General features: G+C 38.0%; 1 protein-coding gene across 2 annotated transcripts in view; it reads left to right on the forward strand.

The window, feature by feature from the left end:
- The window catches only part of MTF2 (metal response element binding transcription factor 2), a 52872-nt gene extending 36000 nt beyond the window's left edge, over positions 1-16872 (forward strand). For both annotated transcript variants that reach the window (XM_075002954.1, XM_075002955.1), the window contains 9 exons: positions 3709-3804; positions 4059-4127; positions 4934-5057; positions 10202-10269; positions 11052-11222; positions 12513-12621; positions 12763-12821; positions 12941-13045; positions 14834-16872. In XM_075002954.1, the coding sequence (XP_074859055.1) occupies positions 3709-3804; positions 4059-4127; positions 4934-5057; positions 10202-10269; positions 11052-11222; positions 12513-12621; positions 12763-12821; positions 12941-13045; positions 14834-15191 (1159 nt within the window). In that variant the 3' untranslated portion in view covers positions 15192-16872. The remainder of the gene's footprint in view (positions 1-3708; positions 3805-4058; positions 4128-4933; positions 5058-10201; positions 10270-11051; positions 11223-12512; positions 12622-12762; positions 12822-12940; positions 13046-14833) is intronic.
- The last annotated feature ends 3513 nt before the right edge of the window (positions 16873-20385 follow it).

A 20385-nucleotide genomic window follows, 5' to 3' on the forward strand; every position in this document is an offset into this window, starting at 1 on the left:
CAGCAACACGGTCCTTGGTGCGCATCTTCACAGCTCATTATGCCACACATCATGCTAGAGAGCTGCATTTGGTAGAGCAGTTCTGCAGTCAGCAACATCTTGAATTCTGATCTCTCCCCCAGGACTACTGCTTTGGAGTCACCTATTGGAATGGATACGAGCATTCACTCGAAGAAAAGACTGTTGCCTCTTGAAGTGTTGCTGATGTCCACTCCAAAACCCAGCTGCCTCCATTCTGTCAGAATGGACTGACTAGAAGGAGCTGGGCTCTGGCAATGTTCAGTCACCAGACTGGATCTCAGGGGACAAATCTCAATTGCTACAGCTGCCTGTTGTAACCTTCCTACTATCTGTGAGCTGAAGTGTGAAAAATTGCTTTTAGGATAGAGGTGGAATGGCTATATGCTGACTCTGAACACAAAGGCCACCAGGAAAGCTATGAGTCTGAGGGCTGTCTTGGGTTGCAGGGGGCCATTAAATACAGTTCTCCATTGACTGCATAGGGGAGTGTTTCTAAATGGACCATCCTGTAGTCAACAACAGTCTTTCACTGTTGTGTCTGCTACCTGAGAAGCCCTATTATGTCCCGGTGCATCTCCCTCTTATCTTTCTGCTGGAAATCGTGGGCCTTTCAGCTCTGTGCTCTTTCTGTAGGCTCTCTGCTATGTTCACAGTCTGTTGCAGCAGGGCTTTGCAAGACCTCAGTGAACTTGACATCTCAGTCTGCGTCTTTCTCCCCCTCAGGCTGAAGTGTTGCCTGTGCCTGACGGGTACACCCCTCCAGGTTGCAACAACAGCTTTAGAAAGCTGAAGATAAGTTTCAGAATTCTCTTCCCATATTTTGATAAGATTTTTAAATAAGACATGCTTATGGATGTTTCATCTTTCATGCCCCCTTCTCTACTTTCCAGTTGCAGCTATCATGAGTATGGCCTGCCAGTGGAGCGAATGTGTGTGTGGGGAGGAAGGAATGAAGGAATTGTTCATTTGCAAGGAAGATGTTGGCCGCTGTCCCAATGGCACTGCTATTTTCAGCAGGCAGTAATTTTAGCTGATCTTTCACTTCCTGAGGGAAATAAGGGCATGAAAAGCAGAGCTGTGGCTGATGTCCTGATGCTGTTGTACCTATGTGGTGTTAGAGTACTTATTTCAATAACGTGTATGGAAGTCATCAAGAAGCAACGTGGGAAGTAGCTTACTGTGGAGGAAGAAGTAAGGCACCAGCCCTAGAAACAGCCATGAAAGGATTGCAGAGTATTTATTTGAAAGGTTTGAGATTTCTTGGGAGGATGGAGGGGGGAATATCTGTGTACATAAATAAACTGCTCCATGTGACTTTTCGCATGCAACAGTGGACTGAAGAATAAATAACTCTACCTCTATTTGTACCTGTTACTACTTGCAGGAGTAAAGCAACAAAGAAGAAATACCTGTGTCCTGCAGACTTTAGATTGGCCTTCACATTTTAAATGTTTTAAACCAGAATACGTGCACTGCCTTATCCAAGGTTCCCTCGTTTGGATTGGGCTCGCCTGTACTCATCTAGTGGTAGTGGCTAGGCTTTAGTTGAGTCTCAGAAAAATCCTGGTTCACAGCACAGATGAAACAGATACCCAGTGTGTCCTTCTTTTTCCTCATTGCTATTTGCTGGCAGTGTGGCGATTATGTGGGGTTCTGGTGGAATCTCCAGTAAGTGAGACATTCAGCTTGTTGTAGAAATGGCAGGTTTGTGAATTGGCACCAGATCATTTGTTTGCCCCTCTGGGTCATATGGCATGCCTGCCACAGTTCCATCACTTCCATGCTGCACTGCTGATAATCCCTGTGAAATCTTTTTGTAGACTTCTTCTTTTCTGTGACTGGTCCATAGCTACGCTGACACAGCCTCTTTTCCCTACTGTCCCAGCATATCCAATACCTCCTGTCTACTTACTGAGGGAATGTTTCTAAAACATTGTCCAGTGCTCACTTGCACATAAGGAAGAGCTGATAGGTGTGCTTGCCAAATTGTCCAGTCAGGAAATGTCATTTCAAAAATACACCAGGGCTTTGAAGGGAGGGAGGCTTCCTGTTTCTATGAGAATTGGGCAGTGGAGTTTTAAGAGCAGAGTGTTTAGTATTGGGCATTGTGGGACTGGTACTGGAGAACTGTTCATGTCAACATAGGTCATTCAGTATCTGCACTTGTGCTATTTCAACAACAGTGTATTTTACCATGGCTCAGTGTTTGAGGAGTTGGTGTTACTGTAACAGGAAGTTGCATAGTCTAGACAGATTTTGAATGTAAGCATGTACAGGTAAAATGACTTACCTCTCTCTAGCTCTGTAGTGTGAGCCAGGCCTTCAGATCTGTTGTACCAGGCTCTCTCATACTCAGGCCATGTCTACGCTACAGGCACAACAGGACAGCAGCATCGAGGCTATGCTGTTCAGATGCCTGTAATGTGGATGTTTCCTGTAGTAACAGAAAGGATTGTTCCATAAATGTAGGAATTCCACTTCCTCACAACTGGCAGTAGCTAGGTTGATGGAACAATTCTGCCATTGAGCTAGGCATTTCTACACTAGAAGTTATGTAGCATAGTATGGGCACACTCAGGTTGGTGTATGTGAATTTTCCTAACTCTTGAGTACTGTATGCATGTTTGTCTAGCTTTTGAAGTGTAGACCAAGCCTAAGATAAATGACACTTTATCAACTGTTTGTTTTATATTCTAAAGCTATTTTAAATGGAATCTTAGACTATGATGTACTCAGATAACTGAGCATTGGCATTCTCAACAGAGGGCTAGAGCCTATGTCTTTTAGTCCAGTTGTCCTTTACATTGGAAACTAGGGAGTGGGTCAAACACTGCATATGAGATGAGGATAAAATAGAGTCCAGATTCCCACATTTTGTCACTTACTCAAACAGGATTATGTTTATGTTAACACTTCTTAAGATTCATAATTTGAACAATCCCCATAACAGCCTACTTTTTAAAATTTATGGGAATGGCTGCAATTATAAGTCTTTTTGCTGACCTTCTTAGTTGTCTCTGGCTAATTTTTATAATAAGTGCTGTCTGGAATAAAGCTTGTAGTTTTAAATAAAACACCTGAATCTCACTACTGTTACTGGCATTCATATTCAGGTAAGAGAGATGTCTAGTTTATATAAAAATGGTCTCTGTTGGGTGGACCTCGTTTGTTGGCATTTGGAAGAGAGGTAGGTTTTTCTGTCAAAGGTATTCAGCAGTGATGGAATAAAACTGCTTAATGAGTAAACTAGAATAATAAAAGATGTTGGTCCTAATTAAATACATCGTTCTTGAAAATTTACAGAGAATTAAAGAGGATGTTATAAGAATAAAATGTTTTTGTTTTAATTTTTAAATGTCTATGTATACGGCAATTAATTGACATTATTAAAAATGGAATTATATTCTACAGCTTATTTTAATTTCTTTCACCTAAATAAACAAGACCAGACGAGTCAGTTTCCCTTGCTTGAAGATAATTTTGTATAATTTTTCACCATGGAACTAAACTGTATTGAAATATATTGGGATATATTGATGATACACTTAATCAAATTTTATTTTGAAATGTTAGGTCAACTTTTGACCTAATAGTCTGTCTATATACAATAAACCACTGCAAATATTTTCCTCAGTACAGTGTGATCATAGTGTAACAATTGTCGTCTTTTTATTTCTGTTGGTGAAGCTGGTATTTAAAGATGCTGCAGTGCTGCAAATGTAACCAGTGGTTTCATGAGGCTTGTGTGCAGTGTCTCCAAAAGCCAATGCTTTTTGGTGACAGGTAAGCTTGAACAGAACTTCTTGATTTATCATTTTTATTTAAAATGTGGAATATTTTAATCCTTGGGTTTAAGCATAAAATGTTGTTAAAATATTCACAACTCCAAAAAGATTTTACAGTGCAATAAGGAAGACGTAACAAATTGTAGTTTGTTTAGATGCCTCCAGTTAAAAAGTCCCAATAACTGAAGTGTTTGATTTGTTAGCTTCTTTTTAAAGACAATGGTTTTTAATATCTGTTTTATTTTTTGTTAGGTTTTATACATTCATTTGCTCAGTTTGCAGTTCTGGACCAGAGTACCTCAAACGTTTACCCTTGAGATGGTAAGTATAAATTAAAGAAAGATTTAACCCTGAATGCTCATGTCTCTTTGTACACTTAACGATCCTCCACTTTATATCTTGATCTTAGTGAGTAGTACGTATTTTTTTCTACAAACAAAGGACAGGTCTCCATTGAAAGCCAATTACTGTGTTTCCTGAGTCATATTGTTAAAGCATGATATCAGGATCTCTTTCCCTGGACAATTCAGTATTATTGTAAACCACTATTGGTTTCGATATGAGAAACTCAAACATCTAAACAGGATTTGTTACCCAAGTATACGGTACTGACACTGGGTAAACCAAATTACAATGTGCACATTAACAAGAAATTTGACACATTTTTACAATAGAAATTCATAAATGAGATTTAGAAGTGAGTTGTTTTGAACTTTGTTAACTTCAGCTCTTCTATACAAATGATAAATATTTTGAATAAGTTGCAATTTGAATGAATGTTATATGGAAACTCATTTGATGATGATTTGCCCGTGTTGAATTTTTCTGTTTATCTCGCATTACTTAAGTATTCTGAGATTTAAATAAACTTTGAAGCTAAAAATACCACACGGCAGTGGAGCAAGACCCTAGGCAGAAAATAGTACATACATCAGAGAAAGGGAATGTAAATACAGATTTTGTAAGAATATTGTCTTTGAAATTTGAAACTTTCTAATTAGGCTTTGTACATTCTTAGCCATGTTGTGCTAATATTTTTATAGAAAGCTATTTCAAGGATTAATGGCTTGTAAAAAATTAAGGAAATAAAAACTTGAGGTTTTTGATTGAATATTTCTGAATTCCAGGGTAGATATAGCACATCTATGCCTTTACAACCTAAGTGTTATTCATAAGAAGAAATACTTTGATTCAGAGCTTGAACTAATGACATACATTAATGAAAACTGGGATAGATTGCACCCTGGTGAGGTAGGTAGTTGAAATATTCTTTTCTTGTTTTTGTTTCTCCTAGCAGTCAGTACATGCATGAAACTACTAGGTGAGTGTCTGTGGCCTGCAGTAAGTCATACTAAATTATTATAATGGTTCCTTTCAGCCTTAAAAATGTGAACCAAAACAATGAGACAGATGGTTTTAGTAGACGCCTAGAACAATTCAGTATAACTTTTAAGTGTCATAAAAATTTGGCGATAAAAAACTTAGTTATTTTATTGTTTTCAGATGAGCACGTTCATTGTTTCTACCCAAGCACTGTCTGTTTTGTATCTTCCATCTTTTTCCATTTAGAAATATGCGATATAACTGAAAGGCATTTTCCTACCCACTGAGGAGGCAAACTAAGTACTCAAGAGGACAAATAGATTAGTAAACTGTTAAAAGTAGTCATCAAAGTAACAGTGTGAAAACCATAAAAAATCAGCAGTTTTGTGACAACTAAACCAGAAAATGTCTGTGAATTGGTTTTAAAATAGTACTTAATAGAAAAAATGTTTGGAGAAACTGAAGTCTGCAAGCATTTTTAGTGTATGATAAAAGCTTTTAGTTAAAATACACCTAAATAAATGCTATTCTTAGTTTTAAGCATATGTACTCAATGCTTCAGAATAAATTGTAATATTTTCCTTGTGTTTCTTAATTAAAATAAACTGTAGAGTTCTAAAAAGCATTTTAAGTACTGCATTATAATAGATACATCTAAGCATAACCTCCATAGGATCTGCTGATTAGTATTTTGAGTTATTCAGGTGCTAGAATAGAATGCTGTTTGTACTCTAACCATGTCCCAAAAAATCCCTGATGTTACTATAATATTTTGACATATTAGCTGTTTTGAAAAAACATTGACTGACACCTGTACATTGTGGGGTAGAAATCCTGAACTACTTTTTAAAATTCTAAGAATTTTTTCTTTTTCTAAGAAAGAAACAAACTTTATTCTAAAATATAGCCTGCACGTTTTTCACACACCAGTGTATCATTGCCATCTAGTATTCTCATTAGACTGTTATGACTCTTTTCCAGTGATATGGCAAGGCATCCTGTTACTGTGCCACTGTGCTGCTTATTTTTAAGCTAGTTAGCTTCAAGCTAGCGGGTAATTTCCTCAGGACTAAAGAAATTTAGGGCTTGTCTACACTTGCCCCCAACTTGAAAGGGCATGGTAATCAAGGTGATGGGAGATTACTCATGAAGTGCTGTGGTGAATATGCAGCACTTCATTAGGCTAATTCTCTCCCTCAAAACTCTGGGGAGTAAAGGCACTTTGAAGTAGCTCAGGCAAGTCGAAGTGCCCTCGGCTATATGCATGCCAGCGCTTCGAAGTTTGACACTTCGAATTTGCATTGGGAGAGAATTAGCCTAATGAAGTGCTGCATATTCACCACAGCACTTGATTAGTAATCTCCCATCACCCTGATTTAACATGCCCTCTTCAAAGTTGGGGGCAAGTGTAGACAAGCCCTTAGTTCCCTTAACAAATCTACTCCCTAACAGGTCTGATTAGGGAGAGCAAGCATTAACACTTGGGCTGTGTCTACACGGGCACAAATCTTTGAAATTGCCATATTTTGAAGATAACTTATGAAGCTCTGAATTGAGTATTCAGCACCTCATTAGCATTAGGATGCTTCTGGCTGCGGCACTTCGAAAGCACTGCTTTCGAAAGGGTGTGGCTCAGCACAGCTACATGGGGGTCCTTCTCGAAAGGACCCGCACCTTTTGAAATCCCCTTATTCTGATCAGTGAGCTGGAGAAGGGGAGTTTGAAAGATGCGGGGTCCTTTTGAAAAGGACCCCCATGTAGCTGCGCTGAGCTGCGCGCTTTCGAAAGCGCTGCGGCCAGGAATGTCCTAATGCTAATGAGGCACTGAATATTCAATTCAGCGCCTCATCAGTAATCTTTGAAATGGCCATTAGCATGGCTATTTCGAAGATTTGTGCCTGTGTAGACACACCCTTGGAGTTGTAGTTCTGTGTGTAATGGCAGACAATTAATTGTTAAGCTAGACTCTGAGTAAATACCTGCTAGGTAATTTTTTTGTACATGAGAATTCTTAGGAAGGTTTTCACCTCTTTAAATATGGATACTACATTCACTTACTTTAACACTTTATATACTGATTATGCCCCAATTTGATGCACTTTGTGCAGTAACTTAATATATCTGTGTAGTCCTTTTTGCGTTGGCCAAACTAAATGAGACACGTACAATTCAGGTTTATTTTGTCTCAGATGTCTATTATTTTTCTCTGTTCCTGAATTCTGGAAAAACACATTCATGTCCAAAAAGTTTGGGTGTATATACTTCATTTGAGCATAATTTTAATCTATTTTAAATAGCTGAAATTAAATGCTAAACTATTGCGATAGAGGTATCTGAATTAATTAGCATCTGATATATAGCATCTGTTTATTCTGAAGTTGATTAATCATTTAGATCATATACCAAGTCTAATCTGTTATACATTTTTCAGGATATCTCATGGTGAAGAGCCTTTTTATATAAACAATAAAGAATGGGTCAATGAGAAGTTGTTCTGTCCTTTTCTTTAGAGTCTGTTCAGAAGTGTAGCTTATTTTAATAAGAGTAAAGATGTGTTAATCTGTAAGTGAATACTGTAGCAGAATAGTAGACAATGTGGTGGGTACTCAGTTTCTGTGGCATTTAAATAATTTTTTAAAAGGACTACTCCAGCAAGTTTCATGATCTTTTAATGCTTACACTGCATGACAAGTGGGCCCTTTCATTTTGGTTTTGATTTCTGGTTTCTTACTATTAGGTCAGAAATTTATAACTAGCATCTGTTATAAACAAAACTTGCTGATTAAAAACACTATGGCACCAAGAGAAAGCAGGACATAAAGCAGGAAAATTCACTCAGGTCTGTCATGTGGCACTTCAACCTGGTGAAGCAGCAGCATTTTTAAATTGCTAGAGGAACTTGCTTCCTTTTCAATCAGAAGGCCACATTCTATAATGAACTAAGAGAGGGTAAAAAGTGTTCTGCAGTAGAGGAAAAAAAGATGAAAAATTGTATGTTGGTCAAGTCAGTATTTTGATACTGCTGTTAAACCTTGGGTTTCTGCAAAGCAGTGATTTTATTTTTAAGTGCAGTAGAAATTTCCAGATTATGAATGTTTCTTAGATCTGTCTTTTCATTGCTGAGGAGTCCACTGTATTGAGAAACAATTTTTTTTTTAACTTTCCTTTACACCAGTGCATTTTAAATTAGAAGCTAAATTTCTTGCTATTGTGTAAAACAGAAGGAAAATAGTAGACTAGAACCAGGGCTTCTGAAACTGACGTTTCAGTGTCAGTTTTTAGAATGAATGACTTGTTTATAGAAGTTTGTGTATTGATTTGTAGCTCAGGAATTACACAGTTGCAAAATCTGCTTTTGGACATAGAATTCCAGATAGTCTAGTCACCTGGGGTATATATGTACACCCAAGAGCTAGCTTGTGTAAAGTAAACTTTTGCACTAACGTTCTTTGGCTAAATTAGTTGAATGCATTCACTACCCCTGTTTAGTAATGTATGCTGGCTGTGGGTTCTAGTAGCACTTTTACTTTACACAATCACAGGTCACTTCTGTGGGCTTTTTGATATTAATAAAAATGAAGTGTTAGAAGCAAGGTATTCCATTTATGCCACAAGTTTTACAGATGTGGGGAAATGTAAGGATTTAAAAAAAAAAAAAAAACCTGTTCCTTTTTCTTCTGATTTTTTGTTTTATTCTTCCCTTTTGTGTATTCGTGTAGAGGTATATGCTTGTATTTTGTTTAAGTTGTAAATATATAAATATATCAGTCAGCCCTGGATTTCATAGTATTTGTTCTGATCATGAATCATAATAACCTGCTAGTCCTGACTATATAGTCAAATGTCCATGTACTTACTCCACAGCAAGTTGGATGTAAAGTCTGGGAAACTAGAAAAGAATGTGTGAGGTGTTCAGTCACAGACATCCCCTTGAATCTTACCCGATGGGCAGATCACACCACCTGAGTTTGCCAGTCTACCCTTTGGGATGCCCTACCACCTTGTTCTGCTGAGCCAGAACCTATGGTCTCCCTCAGCAAAGGTATAGAATTGTATGTAGATCAATAACAGCAACAAAGGGTCCTGTGGCACCTTATAGACTAACAGAAGTTTTGAGCATGAGCTTTCGTGAGCACAGACTCACTTCATCAGGTGCACAGATATTGCTGTTACAGATCCAGACTAACACGGCTACCCCTCCGATGTAGATCAGTGTAGACGCTGAGAGCAGCTCAGATTTGGGAAGGCTCGATCACAGGGATGTGACACTGCATGCGTTGCCCCAGGGGGACCAGAACTCAAGACAAATCCATCTTACTCTGTGTAAAAGTTTTATACAAAGGAATCTCATAAGTTCTCTCCTTTTATCAATGAAAGAGAGATGCACAGATGCTCCCCACCCCGCCCGAATGGTTATTTTCATTGAACACTTTGAGCCTAATTTTGATTTCCACTAAACCTTCTTTACAGTGTTCTGATAATGAAAAGTAGTAGGAGGCATAAGAAATGTTGAGGCTCTCTTACATTTTCTGGGTGGTGTAGCACAATCTTAGATTAAGTATCAGTTAGCTCCCCAAGCAGAGTATGTGCTAAAATTACTAGCAATGAAGTAGCTAACAGTATTTCTATATAAACTCTCATCTTGTACTTTCAGGGTTAACCTGTTTATCTCAGAGCAATATTTAACACCACAAAGTCCTGATTCCAAGATATCTGCATGCCCATAAAGACAATATTTGATCAATTTATAATCTATATTTGTGAGTGATAGCTGAAGTTTTCAAAAAAATTGTAAGAGCTACAAGAATCAATTTCCTTTTTAAATTTAAAGCTTAGATTCTCTGTTAAGCATGGAATCTGCAGCAAGTCACACTGTGTAGATTCATGGAATACATGGGATACAAATGATAGCTCACTTTTGAAATAAGACAATTTTCATTATAAATTATATCTTAAAGACATACTGTGATCCAAATTCAGCAGTTTTTAAGCAAGCGGAACTCTGTTCTAGGTTACTGGACCTTTATTATTGTAAATCCCAGTGGGCTAAATTACTTCTTAATACTTTACAGCTGGCAGACACACCAAAATCTGAAAGATATGAGCATGTACTGGAAGCATTAAATGATTACAAGACCATGTAAGTTGATTGGTTTTTATTATACATGTCCAATGCTCTTTTTACATCTTACTCTAATACACTTGCCCCCCCCCCCCCAATTCTTAGAGAGTTGGTGGCTGCAGGTGGCATTTTTACTAGACGGACCAAATTCTTTCCATTTTGAATATTGTATGGTAATTGAGGTACAGATTGCACCTCTGAAATCCGGTACTCTCTGGTCCAGCAACATCTGTTGTCTGGATGTTGCTGGACCAGAGAGCCCTGCAGCCCAGAGCAAGAGCTGACCTAGGAGTCTGGCCGGAACCAGTGGCAGTTGGCTGCTGCTATTTCTCCTAGCCCAGCCGCAGGCTACCCTGGCCACCTGGCAGGCAAGGAACCAGGGTAGCCCGTAGCATGGCAGGGGGCTGGAGCCAGAGCAGTCTGCCAGACAACCCTGGCTTAGGCCAGTGGCAGGGTGCCAGCTGGGCCAAAAGTGGAGCCAGGGGCAGGCTGAGGGGCCAGCAGCGGGAGGCCAGGTCCAGCAAATTCCCTCACTTGGGACCAATGTGGTCCTGATTGTGCTGGACCAGGAAGGTCCAACTTTTAGCTTTCTTTGGAAGCCAGATCCCTAGCAAAACCCATTTTTAACTTCCATCATTACCCTCGTAGTTTGACATTACATATAGGATGGAGAGGGGAGAATAAAGTAGGATACACAAAATAGAATTGGAAGGAGGACTCTAGTTTGCTAAGTTTTCAGTGTCTGTGTATTATATTTTTGGCTTTCTCCAAGGTCTGAAATTTAATTCTTAATCACATAGGTTTATGTCTGGAAAAGAGATAAAAAAGAAGAAACATTTGTTTGGCTTGAGAATTCGTGTTCCTCCTGTACCACCAAATGCTGCTTTAAAGGCGGAGAAAGAACCAGAGGGAACATCTCATGAGTTCAAAATTAAAGGCAGAAAATCATCTAAACCCATACCTGATGCAAGGTAAAATAAATTGGCAGCACGGTGACTTAAGTATTTGTAATGGAACTCATACAAAACAAATGTTAAAAATATCAGTATTGCCTCAGCACTCTCATGCTAAACGTTTATTCACCCATGTTAGTACAATCCTACGATTAATGTGTAACTAATTACTGGGACCAAGGTAGCGCATGCCTATTTTGTAGTTCCTGCTACTTTATTCCTTCTTAGTAACGGTAGAATATTTCCCCCTACAAATTAAAAATGTTGAAGATGTTTTTTTTTCTCCAGATTAACTTCGCATTGAAACAAAGCAGCAGAAATGTAGCACTTCAAAGACTAACAAAATGATTTATTCGGTGATAAGCTTTCGTGGGACAGACCTGCTCCTTCAGATCAAGATCTTGATCTGAAGAAGTGGGTCTGTCCCACAAAAGCTCATCACCGAATAAATCATTTTGTTAGTCTTTAAAGTGCCTCATTTCCGCTGCTTTGTTTTGTTGGAGTACAGACTAACATGGCTACCTCTCTTTTACTGTTCGCATTGAAGTTTGTGTCTAAAACAGTGTTAGTTTCAAACTTCTGTAAATATTTTAAATGATCTGTTGTTATGGAGGATCTCTTGCAAGAGGTTATTAGTACATATTATACGTTATTTAACACTTATTTATGCAATCTGAGTACAGTTCTAATAATATGGAATGCTTGGTACATTTATGCAGTGTTCTTTTGAGACACTTGTGAAATCAGGATGTTGAACTAATTGACTTAACCTTTAAAAAGACCTATTTTAAAACAGTTTTACCAGTAGCACCAGGAATACAAAATGGCTAAGCAGATTTTGTTGCTCCTCAGGAAACAAAAAACACTGCTTTGCCATACTCGGGCCTGTTATGCAGCTGGCTGAACTAAGAATTTAAACAGGAGGTGGGATTTCAACTTGTAAATCAAACGCTTAGATTCCATATCAGCTTTTGAAACACAACTGATTTTAATAATCTCAGAATTCTGCATAAATTGAGTGTTCTGTATACATGTTTGTCAGCATAATACGTGCTCCTCCAAAACCATTAAGACTTGTGGCATATGTCCTTGGAATGGCTTTTAGTCTTGTCTGTTGATATTACTGTATTATGCTGCAGTCAAAGCTCTGTGACTTTTTGTCAGTTTGATTAATTTAAATTTATAAGGATAACCATGTTTACCATAACTGATTTAGAGTAAATGTGAAAACTTTTTTACAATAATTAAATATTTTCCTTGGATAATTTACTTCAGTATTTTAAAAACAAAATGTCCTCTTTCTTCTAGGGAAGTAAGTAATGGTATTGAAAGACCAGGGAAGAAAAAATCAGTAGGTCGTCCACCTGGACCCTATACAAGAAAAATGATTCAAAAAATTTCAGAGCCATCTTCTTTGGTAAGTATCCTAATAATACTTTCTATGCTTCAGAAGATAATTTTTTCTGAATGATATGACCACTGTGTTTAAAAGTTTTGGTTTTCAAAAATTTGATTATTTTTTATTGAAAACTGTTTGAATTTTTCCCCTACCATTCAGGATAAGGAACCAGTTCCAGTGCTAGAGAACACAGCCTTGGATTTACCCTGCTCTGTTGGGTAAATGAAAAAAACTAAACCATCCAAGCATCTCATTTTTGCTTGTCAAATGTCAGATTAATTAATTGGTTAATGTTGGATTACTTTCATTACATGACAACCTTGTTCTTATGTCTCAGGAGATCTGATGGAACTGCTCATTCATCCAATACCTCAGATGTAGAATCCACAGGTGCTGCCAGTACAAAAGAAACTACCTCATCTAGCATTTCCAGGCATTATAGGTAAATATTGAAATATACATGCGGAAACCTCTCAATCCTTGAAGTTTATTAAATTTTCTGAAGGGAGGAAAAATAAACTGGTGCAACAATACTTTATAGTAAATAGACAAAGCAGCACTAATGTTGCAGGCATTCTACAGAGCTGGCACTTGTTGAAACATTGAATTTTCTGTTCTAAAGAAAATCTGTTTTGAGGAGAAAATAAACCAATTTCTCCTTCATTAGTAATTATTTCATGTTGAGATATAGTCTTCACTTTAACTGTTTACAACGAATTGCGGCTACTTCTTCACATTACACTTAGAATACATTTTAATTGATTAAAATTGAATTTGGTAGGACTAAATGACACCCCTAATGCCTTTCAGTTTAATAGGCTTTGTTTACATAATTTCTATTAATGTCAAGAAAATCAAGTACAGTACAATTCCTACAGGGATTGAATCATCTTGACACACACATTTTGTAAGCTAATCAGTTACAGCAGAGTCTCAATATTCGCGAACCTACTGTTTACGAATTCAATTATTCGCAAGCGGCTGGAGCGCCTGCTTCCCTGGGGCTCCAGGGCGTGGAGCGCCAGCAGCCGCTGCTTCCCCCATGGCTCTGGGCAGGAGTGCCTGCAGCCGTTGCTTCCCCCGAGGGCTCCAGGCAGGAGCGCCAGCAGCCGGGGGCTGCCATATTCGCAAAATTCAACCTTGGTGAGGGTTCCCAACACAGAACCCCTGCAAATGTTGAGATCCTACTGTATATAAGAGGAGTTGATCTTCAGTGTGTTCCGCAGATATCTGATGGACAGTTGTCTACCTCATTAATATTCCAAAAAAAAGTCAAATTGAGAAATAAGTGTCTAGAATCATGTCTTGCAAACTATGTCCCAATTTTGTAATTTTAGATACATTCAATATGACTTGTCTTTTTTTCCCATTCTAAAGCTGGCAGATGTCTTCATCTGTAGAATGCCCAGGTTTTTACATTTCTGTAGCTTATTTTTTATGTTCAAAATATAGTGAAACATTTTTGTGCAAACAAGTCATTGTTACCAAGTTCATATTATGTCTTAGTACCAATCATTCCAGTGTGCAAAAGATGTTGGTGTAAATATGTCTTTTTGAGGACTTAAATCTCTCACGCTTATAATACTATCTCTAAACAATGCTATGTTTTGTTCTTCTCTAGTCATCAGTACATAGTTTTTAGACGATTCCATGCAAAGCTTATACTTTTTAAAAAGAACCGAAATGCACTAGATCTAGAAAATATAAGTTCTTCATGCATTTTATATATAGTCTTTACTGTTCAGTAAACTGATTGAGGCCTGATGACATTTGCTGTAACGGAAGGCTTGTCTAAATGAGACAGTAGAACCTGATTTAGCTCCTGGTGTCAGTTTAAACAGATATCGTGAAACAGGTGCAAATATCTGTGGCATGTTTACTCATTTTAAGAAGGGCAGTTAGGAACAGGTTTCAGATAAGTCAAAGGAACAGTAATTCATAAACCAAAATAAGGTGCATGTACATGGACCTGCACTCATTTAATTGAAGTGGTTTAAATCAATTCGATTAAACTAGTGCCGCTTTCTCATGTGAGCAAGTCCTTACACTGTAAGCTTCTTGAAGCACTATTTATACCTATTGCTCTATATTAATGATAAAATATCAACAAATCATGACTAATGAGTTGTACAGATATCATTAAATAGTAAAGCAGAATAAAAGGATACACAGGAGGCAACTGTTTAAATAATATTTCTATACCTTAATGTTGGTGTTTTTTTCATTAAAGTAGTTTATCGGACTCCAGAAAAAGGACTCGGACAGGAAGAACTTGGCCTGCTGCAATACCACATTTGAGGAGAAGAGGGCGCTTTCCACGAAAGGCACTCCAGCCTCAGAATTCAGAAATTGTAAAAGACGATGACAGCAAAGAAGATTATCAATATGATGAACTGAATACAGAAATTCTTAATAATTTAGCAGATCAGGAATTGCAGCTGAATCATCTGAAAAACTCAATTACTAGTTATTTTGGTGCAGCAGGTAGAATAGCTTGTGGTGAAAAATACCGTGTTTTGGCTCGTCGGGTAACCCTTGATGGAAAGGTGCAGTATCTTGTGGAGTGGGAAGGAGCAACTGCATCCTGACTGTAGAACTGAACATTATGTTCACTGCACTGTCGTCTGTAGGTACAGTTTATAGCCCAGGGCTCTGAAGGAGACATGTCTTTACTGACTGTGTTTCTTAAAAAAAAAAAAAAAACCAATTTAGCCTTAACATGTACTTGTTAACATTACAAATATTGTGATAAAGATTTTTCTTAAAATCAGATCTAATACTTAAAAATTTTTAATGTGACCATTGTTAGAGTGTTTTAGATTGGGATATTTTGAGTTACAATTGCTTACAATGTGCATGGTGTTTAAAAAGGTTTTTTTCCCCTAGATTACATTCCATGGATATAATTTTTTGTGATTAGGGAAAATACCTAGATAGCACAAATCTCTGGAGAAATCTTGGTCTGTTTTCTTACCCAGATGTTTGCAGAAATGTATTTCTATTTCAGTACACTCTAGATTCATAAAGTGCAGTGTATATAATGCCTACTGTAAAATATTGAAATTTTCTTTCAAGCAAATTGTAAAAAAAATATTGAGCCTGTAAATTGCTCTTTGACTAGACTTCATTGTCTTTTTAATATATTCTTTCTGTGTGTGTGTATAAATACACACTATATATATACACACGTGTGTATATATGTGTGTGATTGTGACCTATGCAATACAAATTATGGGATTGGGCAGCTTCTGAGTATACATCCCATAATTTTTTTTATCAGGAATAGTTGCAGTATTTACACAGCAGCATTTCTTCTCAGGCTTTATTGGGTGCTGTTGCTTTCTATGTACTAAGGAAAAGTGTCAAACCAGTGCAGTGTCTTCTGGCAATGGGTGCAGTCATTGATGTTCATATGCTCTTACTAATCAAGTCAGTTATTTTCGTTGTAAATCAGCCATTCAAAACGTAGAGAATTTGAAAATTTTGAACATCAACTCTTTACATTTTTGTGACACATTGATTGTAAATTTCATTTCCCAGTTATAAAAGTAAGTCAACCGGAGCCACACGCATACCTGTAATGTCTGTAGTGATTGTTAGTCATGTTTTGATAAATGTAGAATGAACAAAGTATTTTATTGCACAGGGTCAACAAACAGTATGTTGCCATTTGAAGTAACAGTACTGCTTTTATGACAACTTTACCTCTTTTGTTTTTATAAAATGTACCAAGTTTTAAATTGATAACTTTATTTTACTTGTAAAGAGACAGTTTATCACCAGTGTTAGATGTATTTTTCTTTGTCTGCTATTTTGAGGGTTTTTTAGCCAAAGAGTAAACAGAAGAATATTGTTATTTTGGTGGTTATTCACTTTACTGTCTTTCTTACATACTTGGAGTTTTCCACCAAAATAATATTATGTAATATTTGTTAATTACATAGTGGTTTAAATGTACTCTCTGTTTTAGTACTTATTTATTCCATTACTACTTATTTGACTTTTTTTTTTTTAAATTTACACCCTGTCTTAAACATCTTCAAAACATATTTGCCCCCTTATTGCCAAAGGAAGCAGAGAAAATTTTGTTGCCCTGTGCTTGGTTCACTGTTGGCCAGGTAATAAATGAGCTTTACAAAAGTGTAAATTAAGATCTGCCACTTCTGTTTATCTTCACTAAAATGTGATTTTTTTTTTTTTCTCCCCCTCACACACACACACACACACACACACACCCTCAGCTATTAATTTAAAGTTGCCTTGCCTGTAGTGGTAATATTTTAATAAAAGCAAGTTTGTTAATTTTTGAATTTTTATATCTTGGGGTAATGCAAAATGTAAAGCCTTTGTAAGCATACTTTCATGTTTGTATCTGTCTTCTTTCACTTTATCCAAATCCTTTAATTCTAACTGAACACCAGCAGTATTTTCAGTGATGCTTCTGTTTGAAGATGAATATTGGAATACACTGGGGAAACGGAGGGGAAAACAGTAATTTAGACAATGTCCATAGACTTAAATATTGTGACTGTCTTTGCTTCATTTTATTGTGGTGATTGACATGACTCTGATGTTCAGTTTGTATTTTTGGAATTGCATTTCTTAGAATTAAAAAAGACCGACATTAAATGTGTGTATTTTTGAGAAAAGGAGTTTTGCTTCTGTATTCATGTGAAATACATACTAGTATTTTGCATTTTTTCTCTTGTCCTGTGTCAAACGATAGGAATACCTCTAACTTTTTTGAGCCTGTTGCCTTCCACAAAAATGCAGAATTGTTAATGTTTGGCAAATGTAGAATGAGCCAAGTAATTGTATTGCACAGGGTTAACAAACAGTATGTTGCTATTTGAACCCTGAAAATGTGCCAGTATGTCCAGGAAATGTTTTGGTCATTACAGTTTGCATTGTGTTTGTATTCTCCTCCTGTTGTGAATACAAATATATTTATGGTAATGCATTGTTAGAAGAAAAAGACTAAGATAACTGTGTAGCAACAATTTGTTTATAATGTGACTCAGCAATCACTGTCTTCCATTACATGGGCCTAAGAATGACTTTTCTTACTGACTGATTTTGCAGCTCTTACCAGGTGTCTTAGTACTTTGTCCTTATGTATTCATTTCAGGTGGTGGTGTAGTGCTCAGAGAGTAGAGCTCCACTGTTTTAGGCTGAGTACAAATATAACACAGGCTCTCTCTGAGAACTTACAATCTAAGTGATGGTGGATAAAACACAAGGGGAGCACAACACCACAATGGAAGTATGTTGGCTTTTCTGGAATAACAGTGGTTTCAGCAAATCAGCTGGTCAGATTTTATGTTGGCACTTCAACAGAAAGGAGTTTCAGGGAGAGAGCTGAAAGAGTACAAGGAGGTTACTTTGCTGATATTTACAGGAAACTCTTCCAGAGTGGTGGTTAAAGAGGCTTTTTGGTAAATTTTTAAAAATGGACAGTTCATGCTGGTGAATTTGGGAAGTGAAGGCAGGGATTGACATCTTGCTATCCTGTTAGAAATAATAGGGTAGAAATAAACCATAAAGAGCCTTGAAATTGAAGACAAGTAGTTTGCAATGAGGGACAAGTAAGTGGACAAATGCAAAGAGAAAGGTGGCATAGTTGAAATAATGCAATAGGAAAAATATGTTTACAGCAGTTTTGCACAGAGATAAATGGTGCAAAACGGGATTTGTCAGGTTTGGAAGTGGAGTCATGTAGTACTCAAGGCACAGGTGAAGGCTTGCACAAGAGAAGTAGGTATGTAAATGGCAAGAAAAGGCTGAGGTCTTACAGGAGTTAAAGGAAATAGTAGGCTTTAGACAGAATAGGACTGTGGAGATGGTGGTGTGTCTGATTCTACCCAACGTTGTGAATTAATTACTCCAATCAGAGCTCTGTTGTAAATAGCATTATGTTGACAGGAAGGTTTCTCCTATCAATTATAACCAGTACCTTTTGAGATGTGGACTAATTATGCTCACCATAGAGTTGGTAGCATCTTCACTAAGTGCTACCGCTGTGTTGCAAGTGTAGACAAGCCTCAAGAGTTTAGTTTGGATGTGAGGAAGACAGGTCAGGAGAGAAGTAGATTCAAGGTTTGTCATCATGGAAATGATATTTGAACTTGTTCTTGCGTACAAAACAATGAAAGAGCAGTTACGTAGAACCAAGAGGGAACAGAATCATGAAAACAGAAGATAGGCTTTTAAGATGTAGGAGGTGGTTAACATCATCTGTAGCAATTTGGGAAGTTTATGAAATTGTTGTATAATGGAATCTCTGGATCAAAATCAGTCCCATACTGTCAGGTCTAATACATATTCCCAATATCAGAGATAACAGAGTCATTTAACTTCAGTGACTGTACTCGGAACCAGTGGTTTGCCTTAGGTGTGACCCAAGATGACTGCTTGTCTATATGGCTGTGGTATGGAGATATCCAAAGAGGAGAACAAAACTGATATGGAAATAACCAAATAGGTGAACTGTTAGAAATTCAGGCTAAGTCTGCACTTAAAATATTTTAGTAGCAGCAATGCCGCTTCAGTGTAGATGCTACAAGGAGTTCTCCTGTCAGTATTGATACACCTCCCTGAGAGGCAGGAGCTAAATCATCAGCATTCCTGTCATCCTAATACTGTGTTCTCCAGGCGTTAGGTTGGTTTAACTACATCATTGGGGGATACACGTGTGGTGTTTTCACACCTCGAGAGACATGGCTATGCTGATGAAGTTTTTCAGTGTGGATCAGCCTTTGGAAGTTTGGGAAGTTTAAGCTGGAAAGAGGAACTGAGGAGCATACTTTTGTACCAGATAGTCTTATTCTACTGTGGGACCACCTGAGGAAGAAAAGCTGGCCTATTGGAGGCTGAGCTGCCCACAACTGAAAGGTCCCCCTTGAGGGGGAGAATCCGTTAAAATGATGCAGTCCCCAAATAAGTGTGGAGGACAACTAGAAAGAAAACAGGAATGGGTGTGGGGGTCAAAGGGCTCAAATAAGGGAGCCTGAGGGATATACTGAGGAGAGAGCCCTGGACAGCGCCCACAGCTCCTCAAAGGTGTTGAGGGAGCCAGTGGGTGCTGCCAAGAGGAACTCTGCCTGGATTTGTGAGTGGATGGAGAAACAGAAGTAGACCCCACAGTCGCCGTCCCACCCCTCAGCCAGCCTGGTCTTATAGATGGCCACCTGGGCTGTTGCCGGGGGAGGCTGACAAGGAGGTCCCATGACTTTGTGGGGCCATGAATGGATCAGGAGGTGCAGGGAAAAGTGCAGCACAAGAGACAACTGTGTTTTGGAGGAGAAACCATGAGCTTCATGAGAGAGGCTCCTGGGTGGCAGTCCTAAGCCCAGACTGCTCAAGAGTGATGAGGAAACTGAGGCCAGGCATTTTTTTTTTTTTTTTTTTTTTTTTTTGCCTGGATCTGTCACTTTCATGCTAAGTAAAGAGCAATTATGTTTAGAAACCTTTGAGGCCTGTGTGTGTGTGTGTGTGTGTGTGTTTCACCTGTTGTGTGCGTCTAAGTTCCTGGACAAGTATAACCTTAAAGTTACTGAGAAGACTGAGATGCCAGCACTGGTCCTGGGGCCCATGGTAGCTTGGCTGTGAAGTCCCATATCCTTGAAGCCTTTGCCTAAGAAGTGTGCTAGGAAAGCCAAGGCAAGAGTGGTGCAGCATACTCAGACCAAGAAAAGCTTAAGAACATCAGGGTCTCTGCTGTGTTGGGGACACAAATACAGTAGGCTGGTGTGTGTCCAACAGAAGGAAATTTACCCAGGCAGC

Source organism: Carettochelys insculpta, chromosome 9, assembly GCF_033958435.1.
Source record: "Carettochelys insculpta isolate YL-2023 chromosome 9, ASM3395843v1, whole genome shotgun sequence".
NCBI classification, from domain to species: Eukaryota; Metazoa; Chordata; order Testudines; family Carettochelyidae; genus Carettochelys; species Carettochelys insculpta.